Source organism: Furipterus horrens, unplaced genomic scaffold (genome assembly GCF_987537825.1).
Source record: "Furipterus horrens unplaced genomic scaffold, mFurHor1.1.pri manual_scaffold_17, whole genome shotgun sequence".
Classification (NCBI taxonomy): domain Eukaryota; kingdom Metazoa; phylum Chordata; class Mammalia; order Chiroptera; family Furipteridae; genus Furipterus; species Furipterus horrens.
In genome coordinates, this window is record NW_028327187.1 from 56,903,730 (window position 1) to 56,926,784 (window position 23,055).

The following is a 23,055-nucleotide window of genomic DNA, read 5'->3' on the forward strand; positions in this document are numbered from 1 at the left end:
AACCTAGAGAGTCTGCCTCCAAATGCCATGCTCCTAACCACTATGCACACTGCCTTGGTAGTGCCTGTGTATGGATGAGCCCCTTCTCCTGACCTGCATCTCCTGATTTAGCCCTCTTCACTCAGGACCTGCTTCCCTATGCCTACAGTCTTCATCTACTTAAGAGGAAACCTTACTGTTTTGCCATAGTAAGGCCCTGGGCCAGTGTGGCATTAGGGCACAGAGTAGGGAGCCCTTCCTAGGAATCCTAGGAAAGCAAGGAAAGGAAAGGAAAGGAAAGGAAAGGAAAGGAAAGGAAAGGAAAGGAAAGGAAAGGAAAGGAAAGGAAAGGAAAGGAAAGGAAAGGAAAGAGTGTAGCTAAATCTGATGTATAGATGAGGATGCAGCTAGTAATGTAACTGGCAGGTGGGAGAGAATCACCTCCCCTCCTCAGGCAATACAACTGCTCCCCCTGCACCTTGCACACACAGATGCACACACTCATGTACACATACTTCTGTGCTCAATTATTCCAGCATCAGGACAGAGAAGAGATTGCTTGTTAGTGAAGGAGACTGCCAAATGTGCCCTCCAGCTCTGCTTTTAAATGAGGCCAGAGCATAGGATAGGGGCTGGGAGACCTGCAGAGCTCCTGGGACTCAGTGAGCACCCCTAGCGAGGGCAGATGCTGAGAAAATACTGGCTGTTCTGCAGGACAGGCTTATTTAAGACTGTGAACAAAGCTTTGTGGCTAGCTTTCTGGACTGCTAATTACATCCTAAGATTTCATTCTAGAACCTTCCTAAGGCAGACTCAACAGACATATTCAGAGGCAGCATCATTTCCTTTTGACTCTATTTCCTATGTAAGACCCCATCCATTTTCTCAACCTGAGGACAGCTTTGACATCTCGCATAAAAGAACAGTCTTGATGACAGATCCCTCCATTTCCCAAGAATAAGCTTGCTAAACATCAAGCAAAGCCTTCCCACAGTGATTCTCTCCCAACGGCTCACCATCCTTTTATTAGAACCTGTCCACCTTATATCATCACATGGCTCTGCAGTTGCCACATACTCTTCTCCTGCTTTTATAAGCATGTGCTCTCACGTGTACTTACATGACTCAGGTTACTCATCTGTAAAATGAAGATGATATTGCCCTGTGTATTTCCTAGTTTTGAGAATCTGATGAGCTAAAGTTCTGAATGCTCCTGTAGAGTACACAAAGTGCTGCATGTACTAGGAGACACATTTGTCTCACCCATCAGCCTGATAACGCTCCCTTTCGAGACCTCAGGAAAGTATTTTGCATATAATAAATACCCAAATACAATTACGCTTCATGAATTCAAGATAGCATTTTAGAACTTCAAATGACAGTCAAACCTCTGTTATTGTGAGCTGCTTCACAGCCTAAGCCTGGGACTAGGAACTTCCTATATCCTCAACAGCAATGTCAGATGACACCAAGCGAAGCCAGTGCCACTCATTTTTCTTCAGAGGAGTCCAGTGTGAGTAGGGCTGTACTAGGCTGTAAGGAGGTTTGGTCAAGGCACTATCTCTCTTACCATTAATGACAAGGAAGTGGGGCAGGGAGGGCAATACCTGGGACCAATACTGTGGTGGTAGATGGTGAGAGGGAGACAGTGGGAGGCATGGAGACTGGGTTCTGGCTCTGTATTTATTCTAAGCCATTTCAGGCCCAGTCAGTGTGAGCACAGTAAAGGAAAAAGACTGAGTGGGACCATTTCATTCTAACAGCAGGCAGATGGCCAAAGACTTGAGAGAAGGAAAATGATCACAGACCCATAGACCTGGATGGGAACTTCAAGGGCACCTCCTTTGTTCTTCAGTTAAGGCCCAGAAGCCTGAAGTCATTTACTCAAGGGCACAGAACCTGAGAAAGTCACAGCCATGACTGGAACCCAGGCAACCTGACTCACAGACTTGTGTTTATTTTATTCCCCATCTTCCCACCATGGGGTAATGGTTTTTATTCTTTCATATCCCCTAACCCATTTGACCTTCACAGCAATCCCAGGAGTTGGGAAGGACAAAGACTGTTATTCTCATATTTTACCAGCAGAAACTGAGGCCCAGAAAGCTTTTTGCATTAATGGCCACAAATATTGGTGGCACAGCCAGGAGTATAACCTAATATTCCTGACAAGGCAACTAAGTGGTTAAGGGGACTGCAACAGTAGTCAGACAAACCTGTCTTTGACTGTCAGCTTCATAGATTACTGCCCATGAGAACTTGGAGAAGTTACCTATCTTCTTTGAGTCTCAGTTATCTTAACTATAAACTGTGGAATGATAATAGTACTAACCTCAAAGACACATAGTAAGTACTCCATAACTCTTAGTAATTCTTCATTTTTCTCTGAACCCTCCCCCCAAACCTCAGTGTCTCTCTCTCTTCAGAAAGAGTCCAGTGGAACCTGGCTGGGTAGCTCAGTTGGTCAGAGATTGTCCCAATACATGAAGGTTGTAGGATCAATCCCTGGCCAGGGCACATATAACAATCAACCAATGCTTGTCTCTCTCTCTCTCTATTTCTCTCTCTCTCTCTCTCTCTCTCTCTCTCTCTCTTTCTCTCTCTCTCTCATCAATAAAATTTTTAAAAATTTAAAGAAAGTCCAATGGGAAGAGGGAGAGGGGCAGATGATAACAAAAGCTGAGAAAGTGAAGTTTGGAGCACATGATCATCAGTGTTCTATAACCTGGCCCCAGCCTCTCCTCCCTCCATCATCCCCCAAGGACACTGGACAAAAGAATACTCAAAGTTTACTGGCACTCCCCATGCCATTTTGCTTCTGGGCAGGCAGCCTGCAAGATTTTTAAGTAAAAAGCTTTTAAAAACTAAGAAATCAGCAAATCCCAAATGCCTGACCTTGGTAGCAAAGAGACAGACAGACGGACAGACAACAGATGTAAAGCAATGAGCCAGGAGGACTGAGAGGCCCACAGCTTGGGGGCTAGGGGAGGAGATAGAGCTGAAGAAAAAATGAAGGCAAGGCAATAAGTGTGCATAAATACAAATTCTCACCTCTTGCCTGAGTCCCTTTTCTCCCTGACAGACAGTCAAACAGCTTTGTGGCTTAATATAAAGGGACTCCTTCGGCTCTACTGCTGCACTCTTATTGCCTGAGCCTGTGCTCTGCCAGGAAGAGCTCCTGAATACCAGGTGTAGTGCAGAATGTAGATGTGCACATGTGTACCTGGTGGAGGGGGGCCTATGGGAAATGTCACAGAGCCCAAAGCAGATAATAGTGGGGACAGCAGAGGACTAGCTTGGACTTTTGGTGGAAGGTAGCGATGTGATAGGGAGTGGCTGACTGGGGAACAAAGTGTCTGAGATTTACTCAGAGCTCTGTATCAAATCTCTGAGTCACTTTCAACCTGTCCTTTCACCCTTTTTGTCCTTTCTTTGGATTTCAAAAGAAGGGAAGTGGATTTGATCTGTAATATTGTAGTCATTTCTAACATTCTATGACTTGGTAGTTGTGCATGAGATTTCGAGGGGGCTTTCTAGCCCTTCTTCTTTGTTTGGCCCAATAAGGTCTCTCCTATTAAATTTTAGTCTTTCTCCCATTCCTCACCAAATCAGTATATTTCAGGCACCAAATGGAAGATATAAGGCCCTTCTAAACCATATATGAAGGCAGTCAAGGCTGCTTCTATTTCTGCTCATGGTAGGCTGGGCCAAGCTTCTGCATAGACATTAGAGGGAACTTGAGAGTCAATAGCACTTTCCTTCTACTCAGCTCAGGTACAGAGCAGGGTGGAAGAGGGTTGGTGATGGGGCAAGCAGAAGTGGAGCAGAGTAGAGAAGAAACAGGCCTAGACAGATGTGCTGGGTCTCCCTCCGCAACTAAGAAGGAATATAACTACCTCAAAACTAGAGACAACTAGAAGTTCCAGAAAATAGAGCTGCACGGAAGTCCAACAAATGAAGATATAAAGAAGAAATACTCATCCAGACAGGTAGGAGGGGCGGAGCCCGGGCAGAGAGGATGCGGTGTGGTGGCAACAGCAGTGGTGGCAGTGGCAGTGGCAGTGGCAGGCTGCCGGAAAGGGCAGTCACACATTTTAAATAGGCAGGAGGGACACTGGGGAGCGCTCCCAGCACCAGACCAGACTGCAAAGCTCACAGTCCCAGTGCTGGGGAAAATAATGCCTCATTGCTTCTGACTGTACAAACCAGTGGGGATTAGGGCGGAGGAAGAAACTGCCGGTCTTTCAGCAGAGTCCACTTGTTTAAAGGGTCCCCATGGTCCTAGAACATCCACAGACCCACCCACCCTTGGAACAACTGTGAGGGCAACAGCTAGAGAAGCGCCAGTCCCATACAAAAGTGGGAGAAGTGCCTGGAAAAGGGACAAGTGCTGATCAAGGGGCATTGTTCCCTCTCAGACCCCTCCCCCACATACAGTGCCTGGTTCTGAGGCTGGCTCAGCTTGAGATATGTGGTCAGTACACATGCTCATGCCCCTGGGTTTGAGATATGGCAGGGGGTTACCAGCTGTGTTCCCTGACATCTTTCCAACCCTTTTGACCTACTTTCTAGGTCTGCCAGAATAATTTCCCTTTGGGCCTTTCTAAAGAGTAGATTTCCAGAGTAGTCTGGAAATCTTTCTGATTGTCCACTTATGATGGGCCTATGAAACAATTGACCAAGTACCCTCTTCAGAAAGGTTTCCCTTTCCAAGATGAGCATAAAGCTCCTAAAACCCACTTATCTGTTCTTTCCTGCTAGTTCTAACACTCACCCTACCTCTACCCAACACCCACACTCTGCAGCCCTCTGCCATTTCTGTCAATTTCAGTTGGCTATACCATGAATGACCTCATATTTGAGTGGCTGGAAGATGCTCCTGCTGTACAAGTGGCTGAGGGGCTAACTCTACCCCAGTTTATCTTGCAAGATGAAAAGAATCTAGGCTATTGTACCAAGTACTACAACACAGGTAAAAACCCAGGATCTTTACTGGCTCTGAGTCACAGGAGGACCTCCAGTTAGGAGGGAAGGAGGCAAGGCAGCAAGCTTCCATGGAAGGTTCAATCTGTACCAGATGTAGTGTTAAGTGGTTTATATTCCTCATCTCATCATAGCAGGGGTTATCAGTCCCACTTTCCAGAAAGGAGAAATCGAGGTTCTAAGCAGTTAAATCAATTGTCCAAGTTACACAGCTAGCAAATGGCTGATTTAGAATTAAAATTCAAATCAATCTGATTCCAAAGCCCATATTCTTGTTTCTGCCACATGCTGCAGAGTAAATGGGCCTGTACCACTGAGTAGAAGGAATGTTCCACCTGTCTTGGGAGCAACTTTGTGGGGAAGGTAGGTAATCTATATCTGGGAGTAGTCGATGGCTGCACCGAACCAGGAGGGAATAGGTCTCAGGGCACCGGTGGCTTCTTGTCCACACCTACTACTGCTGCCACCACTGCCCAACTCTCTTGAACTGATTTGTCTTTCCAGGTGTGCAATATGGACCAGGAAGTAGAGAAGGTCTGCCAGAACATCTTCCCCCTGATGCTGCCTCATTTCCCCTGGCAGTTTGACTGCCAAGAGTTACGCTGAGATAGAGGCCAAATGCTGAAGAGGGGAGACCCTAGGTACCTCCTACAGTGTGCTAACATGCTCTGGGTGCCACCCTATGAATACGTGTGTTTGTGTATGTGGGGGAGTGGGGAGTGAGGAGAAGAATGGGCCACTGGATTTATAAAAACGCTGGTGGGAGTGGAAATTGGTATAACATTCATGGGGTGGGGGTAGAAACCTGGAAATTTGTATATAGTCCCCTGGGGAGTCTATTAAAATGTTGATTCCTGGGCTCTACCCCCTTAGAGATTCTGATCTGCATTTGAACAACCATCCTAAGGATTATGATGAATGTGCTGGGGGGGAGCACGTTTTTTAGAAAGTATTTTTAATTAAATTTTTTGGGATGGCATTTGTTCACAAAACCATTCAGGTTTCAAGTGTTGTTGGCAGCCGTCCGTCTCGAGAGACGATGGTGTAGCTTCTTAAGAGTCTATCTGCACCGCCGAGAATGGCTGTGCAGTCCGACTCGGGAGTGACACGGTATCTGTCTCCTCCCGTGTTGAATCGACATCTTGCGATGACGCTGGAGTGTCCTCTCCAGTGAAGCTGAAGCTACAGAGCCTGGGCAGGGTGATATGGAGGGTCTGCTGTTGCCCATGCAGCAGAACCCCCCTCTCTTCGCAGCTGAAGGGTCCAAGGGAAAGACGGAGTCAATACAGCTTGGCTTCAGGTGCGCCGCAGGAGTTGCCAGTGTTGACTACAATGTCAAACCGCCTTAGGGACTCCGGCTCCGGATTTTCTGTTGGGGTTTACTCCCTTAGCCTTTCCCCTGAAGAGGTATGCTGCAAGGCAGCGGAGGTTTTTTGGAGTCAGAGTTTTCCTTCTCTGATGTGCCCTGACTGGAAGATCGAACCAGCGACACTTAGCTCGCAGGCCGACGCTCAATCCACTGAGCCAAACCAGCCAGGGGGTTTCAAGTGTACACCTCAATAAAACATCATCTCCCTGCTGATGCAGGTATCCCTGCTCTTTGGAATTTATTAAAAGAAAATATTCTAAAATATATTGACTTTAGACACCAAGAAGTCTCCTGGGTCACTGTTAATACTAGTAAAAACTTGGAATTGTTGTACATATCCACTAATATGGCAGAGGTGAAGTAAATTACATTGTGCATCTGCTTCGTGGTATATTATCCAGATGTTTAAAAGGATGCTGGCATGTTGGTTATATCAAGCTGGGAGAATACAAGTGGAAAAGGCTTAGAGTTAAAGTTATATACACAGAATAATTACGTTGTGGGAAAAGAAACCCATCAAAAACATGTGGTTAAAAATCCTGGAAGGAAATAGCACAAAATGTTTTTTAAATAGCATGATACATTTGGAGAACAGCCAGAACTTTGGAGTCACAGCTGAATGAATTCTGGCTCCACCATTACTAGTTGCCTGCCCTAGAGAAACATAACTTTGTTTCTTTAAGCCTCAGTATCTCTATCTGTAAAATGGAAAGTAATAAGTCTTCCTGCTCTAAAGAGTTCCTATGAGATTTTTTGTTTTAAGTATATTTTATTGATTATGTTGTTACAGTAGTTCCAATTTTTCCCCTTTGCTCCCCTCTGCCCAGTACCCCCCTTCCCTACAGCAATCTCACTCCCTTAATTCATGTCCATGCATCGTGCATATAAGTTCTTTGGCTTCACCATTTCCTATATTATTCTTAACAACCCCCTCTCTATTTTGTACCAAACGATTATGCTTCTTAGTCCCTGTACCATTTCCCCATTTCTCCCCCTTCCCTCACCCAGTTGATAACGCTCCAAATGATCCCCATACCTATAATTCTGTTCCTATTCTGGTTTGCTTAGTTGGATTTTGTTTTTATTTTTTAGATTCAGTTGTTGATAGTTGTGAGTTTGTTGTCATTTTAGTGTTCATAGTTTTGATCTTCTTTTTCTTAAGTAAGTCCCTTTGACATTTCATATAGTAATGGCTTAGTGATGATGAACTCCTTTAGCTTTACCTTGTCTGGGAAGCACTTCACCTGCCCTTCCATTCCAAATGATAGCTTTGATGGATAGAGTAATCTTGGTTGTACGTTGCTTTTCATCACATTGAATACTGCTTGCCAGTCCCTTCCTGCCTGCAAAGGGTCTTCTGAGAAATCAGCTGATAGTCCTATAGGCACCCCCCTGTAGGCAACTCACTGCTTCTCTCTTGCTGCACCTAGGACTCTCTATCTTTCACCTTTGGCATCTCAGTCATGATGCATCCTGGTGTGGTCCCCTCTGGGTTCAGCTCACCCAGGACCCTCCATGCTTCCCGGACCTGTATGTCCATTTCCTTCACAAAATTTGGGAAGTTCTCTTCATTTTTCCAATTCTTCCTTCCTCGTTCTGCACCGGTTGACTGTTTTTTTCTTCCTTATGTTCCAAATCATTGATTTGAACCCCAGTTTCCCTCCCTTCACCATTGGTTTTGTGTGGATTTTCCTTCATTTCATTTAGCATAGCCTTCACTTCTTCTCTTATGCGTTTGCCGTACTCAAGCATATCTGTTAAGCCAGTGAGCATCTTTATCACCAGTGTTTTGAATTCTGTGTCTGTTAGGTTGTCTGTCTCCTCATCTGTTAGGTTGGCTCTCTCCTTGTCGCTCAGTTCTCCCACTGGAACCTTGATCCATTTCCCTTTTGGGGCCATACTTCTCTGTCTTCTCATTCTGACAGGCTCCTGTTTTTCTTCGCCTCCGTGTTCCAGGTAGAGCTGTCATTCCTGTTACATTGTAAGGGGTAAAGCCTTAGGCATTCATCAGTACAGTACGACCTGTTTCACCATGTTGTGGTGCTGTATGTGGGGGAGGGGTCTGAGAGGAAACAATGCCGCCTGCCCAGCACTCGCCCCTTTTCCAGGCACCTCTCCCACTTCTGCACTGGACTAGCACCCCTCTAGCTGCTGCCCTGGCCATCGTTCCCAGAGTGGGTGGGTCTGTGAATGTTCTATGACCATGGGGGCCCTTTAAACAAGTGGACTTTGTTGAGACAAGCAGTTTCTGCCTCCATCCCAACCCCCACTGGTCTGCACAGTCAGAAGCAATGAGGCTTGATTTTCCCTGGCTGTGAGGTCAGATGAGGAGCTGGGAATGCTCCCCAGGTGTCCCTCCTGACTTTTTAAAATGTGTGACTGTGCTTTCTGCCCCATGCAGCTACCGCCACTGCTCTCACTGCTGGTCTCACTGCTGCTGCTGCTGCCGCCACCACACCGCGTCGTCTCTGCCTTGGCTTCACCCCTCCTACCTGTCTGGATGAGTATTTCTTCTTAATATCTTTGTTTGCTGGACTTCCATGCAGTTTGATTTTCTGGAACTTCTGGTTGTTTCTAGTTTTGAGGTAGTTGTATTCCTTCTTAGTTGTGGAGGGAGACACAGCGTGTCTGTCTACACCTCCATCTTAGCTGGAAGTCCTATGGAATTTAAATGAGACAAACCTTATAAACTCAGGGCACTCAGTCGGGATTGGTAAATATCAGCTTATGAATATTAAGGAAGTCATGGCATCACACAGCATGTCAAAGCCATAATCAGTCATCATGAAATCACTAGCCTTGACGAATCAGACAGGCCCAATAACAGAAAGCCTAGTGCAGAATGAAATAACAGTATACACATCCTCTGCTTTTTGCTTCTAGGAGAAGCTCTGAGCCTTGGGTTATGGAATGCAGAGTAAAGTGAAGATGGCTGGCAGAGGAGGCAGAGCAATGTACATGTTCCTGGAGCCATTGCACTTTTTTTGGTGGACCAACCTGCTGCATGCTGTCCAAAGCTGATCTCTGTTGGACATTGTTTCTAGATGTTTGCTATCCAGCTGCTTTCACTTGCTTAAGACACAGGCAGTGTTTATTTCAGTGAGTCATTGTTGCTAGAGAGCTTCTGGGGTACTAGCAAGCCCAAGCAAAGCTGCTGAGATTTGAGTGGAATCTAAGCTCGTTATTTTCTTAATAATGATCATAATACCAGCTACCTTTGTGATCAATACCTCAAATACATTATCTCATTTAACTCTCACAATAGCCCAGTGATGCAGTTGATCTTAGTATTACTCTGTTTTACAGACAAGCAAACTGAAAATCAAGAAGCTTAGGTGTTTTGCTTGAGGTCACATAGCTAGTGAATGGAAGGTTCAGGATTAAAACCCAGGAAATCTGTCTCTGGAGCCTCCCCGTCTTAGCCCTTGATCTTCTTACTGTGCTGTCAGTGGAAGACCTTCTGCTGGGAAGGAAAGTGCTTGGAACAGAAGGCCAAATCCTTGATAGCTGCTCTGAGAGCTTCCTCAAAACACATTTAGCACACCCTGGGGCCATTATGAAGGCTCGATTATTGGTCCAGCTGAGGTGTCCAGAGGCTGGTCCTCAGAGATAAGACTGCTACTCCTGCCTCTCAGCCTCAGCTTCAGACTGGGGACCTAAGGCCTCATCTTCATCTCTTTCCTTGCAGGGAAATTCACCTGCATCGAGGTAAAGTTTCAAGTGGAATGGCAGATGGGGTACTACCTGCTTCAGATGTACATCCCCAGCCTACTCATTATTATCCTGTCCTGGATCTCCTTCTGGATCAACACGGATGCTGCCCCTGCCTGTGTGGGCCTGGGCATCACCACCATGCTCACCATGACCACTCAGAGCTCTGGCTCCCGGGCCTCCTTGCCTAACATAAAGAGACATGAAAGGGAACTTGCTTGCCATAGAATTCCCCATTTCCCATTCATCCCCTGGTCCCTCCGGCTCACTATTTTCTTTGGATTTAAGGTAGAGAAGAGCCATTGAGCAAGAGCAAGTGGCCTGCATTCTCTTCCCCAACAACATACTGCTAAGTGTGGAAGCTGGGGTTGCAGATGCTGTCTGGCTAGGGAATAGGTAGAGACAGTGCCCAACTTACTTTGACTTTCACCAGGAAATACTAGCATGTCCAAATCAAAAGACCCTAAGCAAGTGGAAAGTTTCCCTCCCTCATGGTACAAATGAGGACAATACAGCCCAAGAAAGAATAACCTTCTCAAGGTCATGGCCCACAAAAAACAAAGAAATACAAGCATTTTAAACCAACATCTGTCTCTTAATATGTCAGAAATCAGATACTATTACAAAGGGCTCAAGATACAATGTCTGCTTTTTGGGGGTGAGAAAATGTTGAGGTAGCAAATAGCAATTAAAGTCAGTAGGCTCTAATTATCTGGGGCCTGGTGATGTTTTGATTATACTGGAAGATTTGTGCTGATGGAACTGGGCTAGGTTCTCTCTGCCTCGTGTCTTCATGTAAGGAATTTAGAGGTCACCTCGAAATCCTTATAGTCATCAAGGCTCTGAGAAAATCAGGAAAGAAGCCCACTCATTCTATAAATGTTTATTGAGTATATACTATGTACCAGGCATTATACTAAGCCACAGAGAAATCATGGGAAGCAAAAATAACACAGTTCCTTGTAGATCTTACAGTGAACATATTCCCACTTGTTCTGATTTGATAGGAACCAGACCCTGTGATCTCTCATCTCCTAGAGTTTATTCATAAGAGGACGTTTACTGGGGACTTAAACAAGGGTAATCTGGACATCCAAAAGGAATTTATCAATTTGCTATATGATGGTGAGTAGTAATTAAGAGAAAGAGATTAGAGTCAGGCAGATTAGTGTTTAAGTCCCAGCATTATGGTGACCTTAGGTAAATTTCTAAACTCAATCTCCTCTCCTGTAACATGGGAATAAAAATATTACCTCTCCCACAGGGTTATTGCAAGAAATAAATAAGATAATGCATTAACACAGAAGAGTGTTTGGAAAATAATAACCACTTGGTAAATGATGGCCATTGATATGATTATTAGGTGTCGGAGTGGAAAAAACTAAATAGTGGACCAATGGCTAAAGCAGCTGGTAATGATCCCAATTATTTATAAGATGCCAGGAAACCTTTGAGGTAGTCCAACACTTTTTAGGGATAACACTGGAAAACACAGTTTTCATTGAGTTAGATCTGACATATGTTTTTGACTAACTTTTGGCATCTGAATCAAAAAATGACACCAGTTTTTCTCTATCACATCAACTTTTTAAGGTACAGGATACCCTCCCTTTGTCCCCAGAATCATACAAAATGTACATACAAAGGAAAATACAGAAAAAATTACCTGAATATACTGTTTAATTAGAGTTATTTTATTCATATAAAGGCTATATATTGTTAGTGTAAGTCAAATTGTGTACAAGTAGTAAAGTCCTGCTACCAAGCATACATATTAAGGTATTTTATCTTTTCAAACGACAGGCTATAAAATGTCAAAATGAGATACTTTGAAAAGTCTCCTTCTGTTGGCAAAGCTTTTAACAGATTGCTTCATGAGACCCAGCTTTATGTGCAGAGGTGGGAATATAATGTTCTTTCTGTCAACAAGTGGCTCATGCAGAATGTTTCGATCACCAGATTTGAGGTCAGATCTTGGAGGCCAATTCTACTTCACCTAATACTTCTCACAAGCTCTGCTGTCCCACATACACAGAAAACAGGGATACTTGGTGCATCCGCGTTGCTGACCAAGAAGGAAGCAGACCATTTTAAGGTCAACACAGATGGTCCAATTGTGCTTGTGATATTGCAACAGATCAATGACTCTCTTTATGTCTTCATATTCTTCACAAAAACAAAATGGCCAATTAGGACTGCACCAAAGAAATTGCCATTGTGGAGGAAGACACACTTCAAGCTCTGCTTGTAGCTATCAATGAACAGTCGCCATTCAGTTGCATTATAGATTGGAATTCCCAATTCCTCCATTAAACTATGTATGTTATGGCAATACACAAAGCCACTGTCACTGTGAAAGTACTGCAGAAATGCGCTTTCTCTTGATCGAAAGTAGGATACCTTCATTCTATTTTCAAGCAAGTTTTTCTCATGCAGTCTTGATGCTAGGAGTTCTGAAGCCTTTTTGGATAGTCCCAAATCTTGTGCCAAATCATTCCACTCATGCTGATCAAATCCCTTATAAACTGAGTCATCTTCAAGTTCAAAATCTTCATCATTGCTGTTACTTGGTTCTTCGCCATACTCCTGTTTTTCGAACGAGGGTAGTTCAATGAAAACGCACTGTGATTTCAACTGAACGAGGCACTGGGTGTATAGTTGATGGTAAACTAGGATATTCAATTTTAGATTTATTTTTCTTGTTATATCCTGACGTTTTCACTATACAAAAGTAACAGTCACTTGAGTGATCTATGGGCTATTGCCAAACCATAGGTACACCAAATGGCAATTTATCATGTGTTCCCTTTGTCCACATCTGTAAAGTCTCAACACACTGCTTGCAAAGCTGTGGGGGGCCCAAGACTTATCTTGATCACCAAGTTTTACTTTAAAATATGCAAAATAAGCTTGCCTGACAAATGCACTGAAGTTTGTCCTTTGAGTGGGAATGGTGAAACTGCCACAGATAGAACAAAATGAATCAGGGTTGTTTAGGCACTTACAACAAGAAATAGCAGAGGCAGACATGATGTGAAGGAAAGGAAATAAGTATGTGAATAAAAAATAAATTCTGTTAACTCCTTGTATACAGACTAGAACTCAGACTACACTTCAGAATATGATTCACTATGTAGAGTGGCACACAACCTCTCACCACACTGTCTCATGTGTAACTGAATAGTCTAGATGAGTATGAACCTGTCACTGGTCTCCAAGCTTGTCCCCCACCCCTCCCCACATGAGGGAGGTTTGCTCTCAGCCAAAAGGAGAACACTAGTGCTTCCCTCAATCCAGGCTCAATCCAGCCTAGTGTGGTCGCCTTAAGATGTACAGAAAAGACTTGACTGATAGAAGAAAAATAACTGCATTGTTGAAATCAGCATGCCTATTTAAGTCTAAACAGCTGAAAAATCGAACTCAGTGGGAATTATGTTAAAAATTGTTCCCCTGTGTAATTGGTGACAAAGTTCTGATTAAGATTAAGTGTCCCAGGGGAAGTTGACAAGGATCTTTTCCTAAAACTGTGTTTTCTAAGTGGACAGGGGTATTGAGTACTGGCTATGATGGCCATGTAGTGGTAGTGACCTTATATGAAGACCAGAGGCAGAAAAGTAGTTCAGACCTAAGAACCCTGCCCTAGTTTATTGCCACTGCCATGCAAGGAGATTCTTCTCTAACTCAGGGAGGTGGTGTAATTTATGTCTTATTCTTACCAGGGGCACTTCCTTCTTCAGTTCCCTCCTGTGAGCAAGCATAATCCATATGCTCCCAGGAATCCTTTAGTTTCCTCACTTGGAAAACAAATGGACTTTGTTGAAGGGTTTGTTTTATTCTGTTTTTGCAGTATTTTGGTGCCCTCTCATCAGATTTTGATGCTCTTTCTGTGGCCTCATTTCCAGTAAGGAAAATATGAAGGCATGTATCCCAAACAAAATAGTTTCACTGACCAGCCCCATAGAACAAGGGACTGAGTAAATCAGGGAACTTCTGTTCACTCTTGTTTGTGAAACATTAGATTTGGTGGGAGCCCCAAGAAAAGAGGTGGGGCCAGGTAAGGGGCTTCTGAAAACCACATCAATCCCACCTCCAATACAACTCTAGTGTGAAAGGTGAGAGAAGCAGAGGCTCGCTTTGTAAAGTAACTCAGCTGGGATAGCTATTTTCCATGTTCCCAGGAAACAACTTCTTTGCCATTATAGGGCCTCCCAAAGGCACCAATCTCTGTCTGTTTGCCATTCTTGATCTATACAACTGCAGGTGGCTCAGTGCAAAATGGGAGAACTAAATGGAACTTTCTACCAGAGACTGACAGATTAGATCTATAGTTGCATTAGTTGGAAGAGTGACTCAATTCTCTCGAGATCCTGCAATCTAAATGGTCCATAGGGGTGGGTTGGGTGGGGGAGAGAAATTGGGAGAAAAGGGGACAACTGTAATTGAAAAACCAAAAATAAAAATAAATAAATAAATAAAAATAAATGGTCCATAGTTCTTGGGGTAGGTAGCAGTGAGGAGGGGGGGGAAAAAGGAAATAGAAGCCAGTAGAGACAAATATATTGCTAAATTATCCATCCATTCACTCACCCATTCATTCATCAAACCATCCATCAATTCAAAAATATTACTGTACACTAGGCACTCAGCTAAGCACCGGAGATTGAACAGTGGACACAATAGAAACAGTCCCTACCATCCAAGAGTTCACCGTCTAGTGAAGGAAATGACCAGTTATAGATGATGGATGCTAAGAAATTGTAGGAAACCTGGGCACATATAGCAGAGGCAACAAACCCAGGCTGAAATGATCACAGAAGGCTTCCTAGAGAATGTGATATCCAAAGAGAACAGTAAAAGTTTTACAGGTAGAGAGACAGGGATTGTCTCCTTAGGAGACTACTGAAATAATAGTTCACTATGGCAGGGTCATGGATTGCAAGGGGCAAGATGAGGCTGAAGAAGTAGGCATGCTAAGGGAAGTATAGACTGTTTGTAAGGGTATTGGAGAGTCAATGAATGCTTGGTAGCAGGGAAGTGATATGATCACATTTAGATTTTGGAAACAATACTCTGCTCTTTTGAGAACAGATTGGAGGTGGCAAGGGTGGATGCAGGGAGACCATTTAGGAAACTTTTGCAATCCTTGAAATGAGCTAGGATAGTAAGTCGATAGGTTCCAGAGATATTTAAGATGTATTATTAACACATTCATCCTTAACAAGACTTTCTTCTTGCTGCTTAAGGTGTACTTTTCTTTTGATGGGCCAAAGCCCTTTATGGACCTCCCTTGTCATTACCTCATTGTTAATGCCCTCTTAGTAGTAGGTGGCAAATGGAAACACCAAAGGAGGCTTAATCAGGATTGCCTAGCAACCCACCACCACCACCCACTTCAGTGGAATTCCCCTAAAAGAGAGAGCAGGGTTTCCTCACCTTAACACCATTGTCATTTTGGGCCAGGTAATTCCTGTTGTGTGTGTGAGGAGGGGTGGGGAAAGGGGGTGCATCGTAGGATGTTTAGCAGTGTCCCTGGCCTCTACCCACTAGATGTTAGTAGCTACCACCACCGCCCAAATAATTGTGCAACCAAAATTGTCTCCAAATATTGTGAAATGCCCTTGGGGGGAGGGGTTATCCTAGGGTAAGAACCACGAAGGTAGAAGGTTATCTATCCAGTGAGACCTGCTTCTTACCTGGAGTCTGCAGTACCTTCACTGTCCAACATGGCAAAAGCTGGTGAAAGAGGTTGTCTGTCATCAATTCTGCTCCTGCTAGGGAGCACCCTAAGGTGAGCTCAGCAGCTCAAATCTATGCAGGGAGTCAATCTAGTTAAGGAGTATAAAGACTTCATAAACCTGAGTTCTAAACCCTCTCGTGTCTTCACCCAACCACAACCCTATTTCAGGAGAAGTGGATGTCCAATGTTAACAAGGAAAATGAGAGAGAAAAGTACTTAAAGGCTGCCAAGGCAGGTAGTAAGAGGACAGCGCTAGGGACTGGACAGAAAATGCCAAGGGTACCTAGAAATTAGAAAAGCTTCTGCAGCCAGGGGTGGATAACACTCCCTTGGGATCCCTTCTCTGTTCTCTTTTCCAGTGTGGGAGATGAGGCCCCAGCTCACCGCTGAGCTCAGTTCCTCAGCAGGGCCTCTCACAAAGAGCAGTAGGAAAAACCACAGGGTCAAGGGAAGAATAGGGGTGGAGAAGGGAAAGGAAGAATCTCCTAGTCTGATATTGAGACTGCAGCTCAGAACTCCCAACCACAAGATTACATCTTCTCACTGGGTAATCTTGCCTAAGACTTTCTCTCTAGACTTCAAGTGTCCTCACATGTCTCATATGGGAATAACAAACCCTGCCCGATTACCACTGTGGCTATGAAAACCCTAGGATATAAGAGGGCCAACAAATGCAGCATTTATGTTTGTTGCTATTTATTGAGAGAAAAGAATCAGAACAAGGTGAGAATTAAAGAATAATGAGAAGCAGAAGCAAAAGCACAAAAAGAAAGAAAAGAAAAAGAAGTGTAGGAAGGAAAGGCAGATGGGAGTGGAGGGTGGACAGTGCAGAGAAATGAAGGATGACCTCTTTGACATGGGACTTCAAACAACTGGAAATATTGTGGAAAGCTTCTTTAAAACCCAGAAAAAATTCAGGATAAAACTGAAGAACAGCAGGCAATTGATATGGTCTGGCAACCCACTGAATAGGCCATAGGAGGACTCCAAGAAGGTCGACTGCTCTGTTGATGGATGTTGCAGGGGTCCTACATGAAGGCGACTGACATCTGGATGGCTGTGTTCCTGCTCTTTGTGTTTGCTGCCCTGCTGGAGTATGCTGCTGTGAATTTTGTCTCCCGTCAATATAAAGAATTCATAAGACTTCGAAGAAAGCAAAGGTGCCAGCGCATGGTGTGTATAATTCAGGAGGGACTCACTTCCTTTCTCCCCAGGACTCCTTTCTCCCTACCACTCTTGCCACAAACCAAGAGCAAACCTAGGGCTCCAAGGGCTAGACAAGCAATCAGGAACCCTGGATTCTAGTTCCAGGATGGCCACAGATATGCAAAGTATTTTAACCTCTTTGATTCCATTTTTTATCTGTCCATTGGAACACTAATCCCTATAGGGAAGTCTACTAGAGTGATTAAGAGCATGGGCACAGAGCCTGGCACATAAGCACTGAAAAATAAATGTTAGCCAGTATTAGAACCTAATCATGTTAGTCAATACGAGGTTGTTTTGAGAATTGGTAATGGTTGCTCCTGGCTCTCCCAGCACCCAAGAGTAAAGGTACCCCAGGTTGTCATATACTGATTAAGAATTCATGAGTCAGCATTGGTACCTTTCTAAGGAAGCATTATAAAAGGGTCCCCATAGCTAAGCTGGAATTGAAAAACCATCCCTTGCTTCTTCTACCTATAGGGTTGCTTTGCCTTGATATTTATTGGGCACATCAAAGTTGTTGGGGTGTGAGTTGTTCTTCCTCACTCTTGTTTGTTAACCCCATTTTTTTCTACAATAAAGTGATCACCTGGGGAAATTGAGCAGGGATCTTGTCATAACAACAGAGGCAGTTTACTCCCATTGCCTAGACAATAGTGCTAGGTACATTGTCATGGTAACAGAGGTGACTGGGCCACTCACAGAAACAAGTACCCAATTATGGGAAAAGATGAAAGCCTTTGCTGAGCTACACAGTAATTGCTTAATCATCAGACACAGAGTTCTGGTGCGTCTTGAGCTCTGATTCCTTGTTTTATGCCTAATATGGAGACTCTAAAGCCAAAGGGGCAAGCGCATATAATCTATGGGGAAGGTGAAAGGGGGGAGGGGGAGCAAGCCAATGATCTGAGCTCCCTGTTGGGGCCACTCTAGCACTAAGGCTCTTCTCTCCTAACAACCCACCTCCCACCTCAGCTGCTCCTGAGTTACCCCTACCAGATGTCTGCACTAAAAATATCTCACAAACTACTGTCCCTTGCTAAGGTCCCTTTCTGCTGAGAGCAAGGCTCCTGTCTCATCCAGTGGTTTTTAGGACAATTCTTGCCTGGCTTTGATTCTTTAGTTGGGCCCTGGGAAGTTCTCCCTCTAGTGGAACGATCCACAACTGCAGCTCCTTAAATAGGACCTACTCGTATAAGCCCTAGTTATCCCACGCTGAAGGGTAGAAAAATATACAGATTTGGCACAAGGGCAAGAGGATGCACTGTTATCTAAGCTAACTGTCCCTATTCCCTCTTTACCTATGTTAAACCTGCCCGCAGGTACCGAAATCTTACCTTCATAGGAGTTTTGCTCTTGATGCTTTCTCAATGCCTACCTTGGAAAAAAAGAGCAGGCTGCCAAACATTTCCAGAGTCCTTTTGCCAGCTAAATTGTCTGTGTGGGTGTCCCAGCAACAGAAGACTGCTACAGTTAATGTAGAACTATTCCAGGTTGACACTAGTCCCACCACCTCCTCTGCACCTCTCCCTCCCCCAACTCCCTACCCCTTCTTGTATATAGATTGATCCATATCTCATAATGCAGACTGTCATAAACAATGCTCAATTATGACAAAGTTATAACAGTAGCCCGGGCCCTGCTTAGGCTCCTTGATCCTGGCTGAAAGTGAGCTGGGCTTATTATTAATGTAAACAAAACTTAAAAATCCAAACCAGTGTCATTAGTCCATGTCCCACTTCGAGTTTCCTAAAGCCATTGCTATCACAGTGGAGTGGTAGCAAGGATCCTGGAAGTCACTAAGCAGGCTGGAAAAATTGATGCAGAGTTAATCCATTTTTAGAACCTCTCTCTGGGTCCTGCTGGAGAAGCAAAAGTCTTTAGTTTGAGAGCAGCCCTTTTAAGGGAGGGAAGATAATCCATATGCCTTTCAGGGAACCCTTAGCCAAGAGCAAGTTAGGAGTGTTCTAGGAGCCCACCACTTGTTCACCAGGTTTCAGGCTTAATACTGTTCTCTAATCTCTCCTCAACCACGTGCCTTCACTGCATGGTGATCTTCTGTATCACTCTCTAAAGTAGCTTACCTTTTTCCCATGCATTTCTTATTTGTCTTCACAGCTAGTCTAAACATAACAAGGAAGGGTCTGTCTCTCTTGTTTTTATAACCGTAATGGGCCCTAGGACCAGGCTTTAGACACAGCACCATGTAACCCAGTTCACCAACCTTTGCAGGCTGACTAATGAGGGCCCTCTTTCAAGCTGGACAGAGAGGAAGCCTTGCCATAATCAATAGAATACCTTGAGAAATGGAAGAAATTTCAAAATACAGCCTCTCACGGGGCTTGGTCCCAGAATGCTGCTTGCCTTTCCCACTTCCACAGCACACCCCACCCCATTCTCCAATCTCTTCTCTTCACTTCAATACCTATTATTCAACACCTGTCACTCTTTCCCATCTTCACACCTCACCTCCCATACTGTGCACTTCTTCCCCAGCTTAGTTTTGGAATATCTTCCCTCTGTAGTTCCCCAGCTCTCCTCCCTATAGAACTACAACAAAAATGCTCTATTTCAACAGCTGTGGAAGCCATAATGTTGTGTTTAAATCTCCACTGTCCCTATACACACACACACACAGAGAGAGAGAGAGAGAGAGAGAGCTCAGAACTGAGCCTAAATAACTAATATCCAAATCCAGGACCTTCCCCCTTGGATTTCAGCCGCTCATCTTTGCTCCCCCAACTACAAATGGTACAATACATTAAAGGAATTTTTAAGCAACATTTTTTTCCTGTGTAAAATAGCATTTTTCAGCCTGAAAAATATTTCCATATAATTTCCTTTAGATTTACTGTGATTGGATAAAAGGGGAAATAATTAGATCCATAGAAGCAGAAATAGCAGTAGGACTCTTCTTTCTCTTTCAGAGCTTTTTGCAAACAAATATATTTTGTGCTGGTATTCTCTAGCTGGGGGAGCTGAGAGGATCAAGATGAGCAGTGGGGAATGGGAGATCTTAGGGACCTGGACTGGGAAGGAAAATAGAAAATCATTTACCCCCTTATTTTCAATTGCTTGGGAGATATTTTGTTTGCCTCTGGTTCTTCATTTCTAAAATGGAGCACAATCTCTCATGTAGAAATAATGTGGAAATGAATTTGAAAATACAGGTGAAATGAGCCAGGGACTTTGGTAACTGTGGTCATGTAAATAACATTGAGCAGAGAGCTAAGGCTGCCCCACTACAACAACTGAGGGCCAAAAGAAACAACTACAATTGTGAACTGCCTCTGGCCTACACATGTACATCTCCACAAAACCAAGCAAAATCAAGGATTGGGTAGCCAAGTTCTCTGGTGGGCAGACTTAAGAGAGATTCTTCCCTATGCCAAAGGTACCACTCTTTCTATAGGCTGAAAGGCATCAGGACATTATGCCAGAGAGGGGCAAGGAGTAATTGTTTTTCCTGACAAGGACTTTGTACCTTAGTAAGAGGCTTAAGTTTGAGCCCTTGGGAGAATACTGGCTTCATGTGAACAAAGCCATTTCCTGTCCTATATTATGAAGCATGTGGCTCATCAGACCATTCATTTATTCAACTGATATTTATTGATTGCCTATTCGATGCCAGATACTGTGTTAGGCACTGGGGACAGAGCAGTGAACAAGACCGATGCTCTTTCCCAGATCTCTACCATAAGCCCAGTGGAAACAGAGAAAGAGATGGGATCTGTTGTTGAATCTCTGACCTGAGCTTGCCTTCCCCTGATGCCTTGTGATAAGCTATACCTTCCAGTGATATAATAATCAAGGGGCACTGGGCCTACCAGACCAACATCTTATCTGTGAAGCCATTTTACAATGTGTTACCTACCACAGCTGCAGAGGTCCCATTATAAGGATCCTATAATGTCTTTCTAGCTGCACAGCATGTGTAAAAATCTACTTTATCCACAGTTTATGTTTATCTATGTCACATCCATTCAATATGCATATGTCTTGTTCTGTTTTAGCACTGAAAGTCCCTAGTCTCAGGAAGCCTTCTTCATTCCTGGGCAAATGAAGAAGGTAGTTGGCAGCATCCCACAAGGGGGCATTTCACTTCAGGTGATTTCTTAGAAAGCTGAAGATTTTACTCTTGTGATCATCAATACTCTTAAAAATTGTAACCATCTTTACACAAGTATTTCTAGGTTCTGGTGTATATTTACTTGTCTTATGCTAATTTCCAAGCTGTGAGGCAGTGTGTCCTTTAGAAAGAGACAAAAGTAGGCATGTTCAAGTTGTATATAAACTAAGTAAATAGGATCTGAGTGGGTTACCTGAAGGGCTCTAATATGAGGAAAGCTCTCTTTACTGATTGCTCAGGGGCTTTAGTTCTCTCTCTCTCTCTCTCTCTCTCTGTCTCTCTCTCTCTCTCTAACTTTATATTTCTCTTTACTTCCTGGTATTCAGCTGTGTTATAGCTACTTAAATTTGTCAGTTGACAATTAGATAAATGAACTGCATAGTCTGCTACATTCCTTAGTGCTTATATAAAATTTACTTCCTTGGTTTTAATGTGTTCATCATAATGCATGTAGCATAGATGAAAGGAATGTATATTGGGTAACAAATGTTACCCTAGATGTACTGACCCCTATGTTGAAATCAGCTGATTTGCAGAAAAATACATGTATCTGCAATAGAGTAATCTGCTTTACCCTAATTCAGATAGCCAACTATGTTATTTAAAACTTTTGGAATGTTGATCTTTGAGACAAGATAAACATTTTTTAAAAGATACTATGTACATAGAAAATTAATTATGCAGCTCTTAAAAGTCATTGAATTCAAGTTCATTTAGTTTAAAGACCTCAGCTGTGCTTCCTAAAGGTTTCATTGTTCTGTTTATTATCAGTCAGAGATAACTTGACATTGAAATGTTCCTCCCAGAATGGTTTGGCACTTCACTGGGTTTTGGATAGCTCCAAATGATGTTATGCATTTTTAAAAAGCAGCTTGAGGCTTATCTGCAAATGGAAATGGAGTTGTAACATACCATACATATCATGTATAGCTACTTAGCATGCATGTATGTCATGAGTAGTTTTGTGGCCATAAAAATGCATGCAAATGCCATGTGTACCCAGACACCTTATCTACATAGCCTTACCTATGAGATATTTGTGTGGCCTGGCCTTTCTCCTTCTGCCTTAAGAGCTGTGACCTCAAATTCTGCCTTTTCTTCCATGTAATTCCAGGAGGAAGATATCCAAGAAAGTCACTTCTATTTTTGTGGCTATGGCCCAGGCCACTGCCTGCAGGTAAGGGATGGAGGTCAAATGGAAGGTTCTGGCATTTATAGCCCCCAGCCTCCCACCCCTCTTCTAAGGGAGAAAGAAACCATGCGGAAACTCTATGTGGACCGAGCCAAGAGGATTGACACCATTTCTCGGGCTGTCTTCCCTTTCATTTTCCTAACCTTCAACATCTTCTCCTGGGGTGTCTATAAAGTGCTACAGTCAGAAGATACCCACCAGGTACTATGAATGGGGTGGGGGCTACAGAGTTGGGCTGTTGGCTTCCTGCTTCCTCCTGGGTGGGCTTTCCCCTCCATTAGATTCCATTGGGAGATTAAATAGTTCCTTCGTGATCTCCCACTCAGAACTTCATCAGCCAATCCCAAAACTATGTGGGTCTACACTACATAATGCCAATGGTGGCTGCACAAGATGACTTGTCTACCCTAACTGAGATTTTTCTCCATGCTATCAATCCCATTTCTCATGAGAGTAAGGTCTGACAATGTTCCTGGGGCCAGGATGACTTTCTTCCCTTGCTAGAGATTCTCTGTTTTCCATTTCTCCAGTGGAGACTATTCAGACCACTGCTACTAGATTCCAGCATTTGTCATCTTAATCTGCACCACTCTTCGCCCTGCCACCTCCCACCCAGAGCCTGGACTTTACAGTGCCCTCTGTCCCTCCTACCACAGGCTCAAATAAGGAGTCAGGTTCCTTGACTGTGGTAGAAAGGCAAGGTGACAGGTTCCCTACCTGTCAGCAAGGCTGAAACAGTTATGGGCTAC

General features: G+C 43.8%; 1 protein-coding gene across 1 annotated transcript; it reads left to right on the forward strand.

Annotated features, from left to right (window-relative positions):
- Nucleotides 1–1,434: 1,434 nt before the first annotated feature.
- Nucleotides 1,435–22,516, forward strand: LOC149991052 (glycine receptor subunit alpha-4-like). Its single transcript, XM_090264067.1, has 5 exons — nucleotides 1,435–1,492; nucleotides 4,811–4,951; nucleotides 10,020–10,237; nucleotides 16,806–16,952; nucleotides 22,229–22,516. The coding sequence occupies exons 1-5, from the start codon at nucleotides 1,435–1,437 to the stop codon at nucleotides 22,514–22,516; spliced, it is 852 nt and encodes a 283-aa protein (XP_090120193.1).
- The last annotated feature ends 539 nt before the right edge of the window (nucleotides 22,517–23,055 follow it).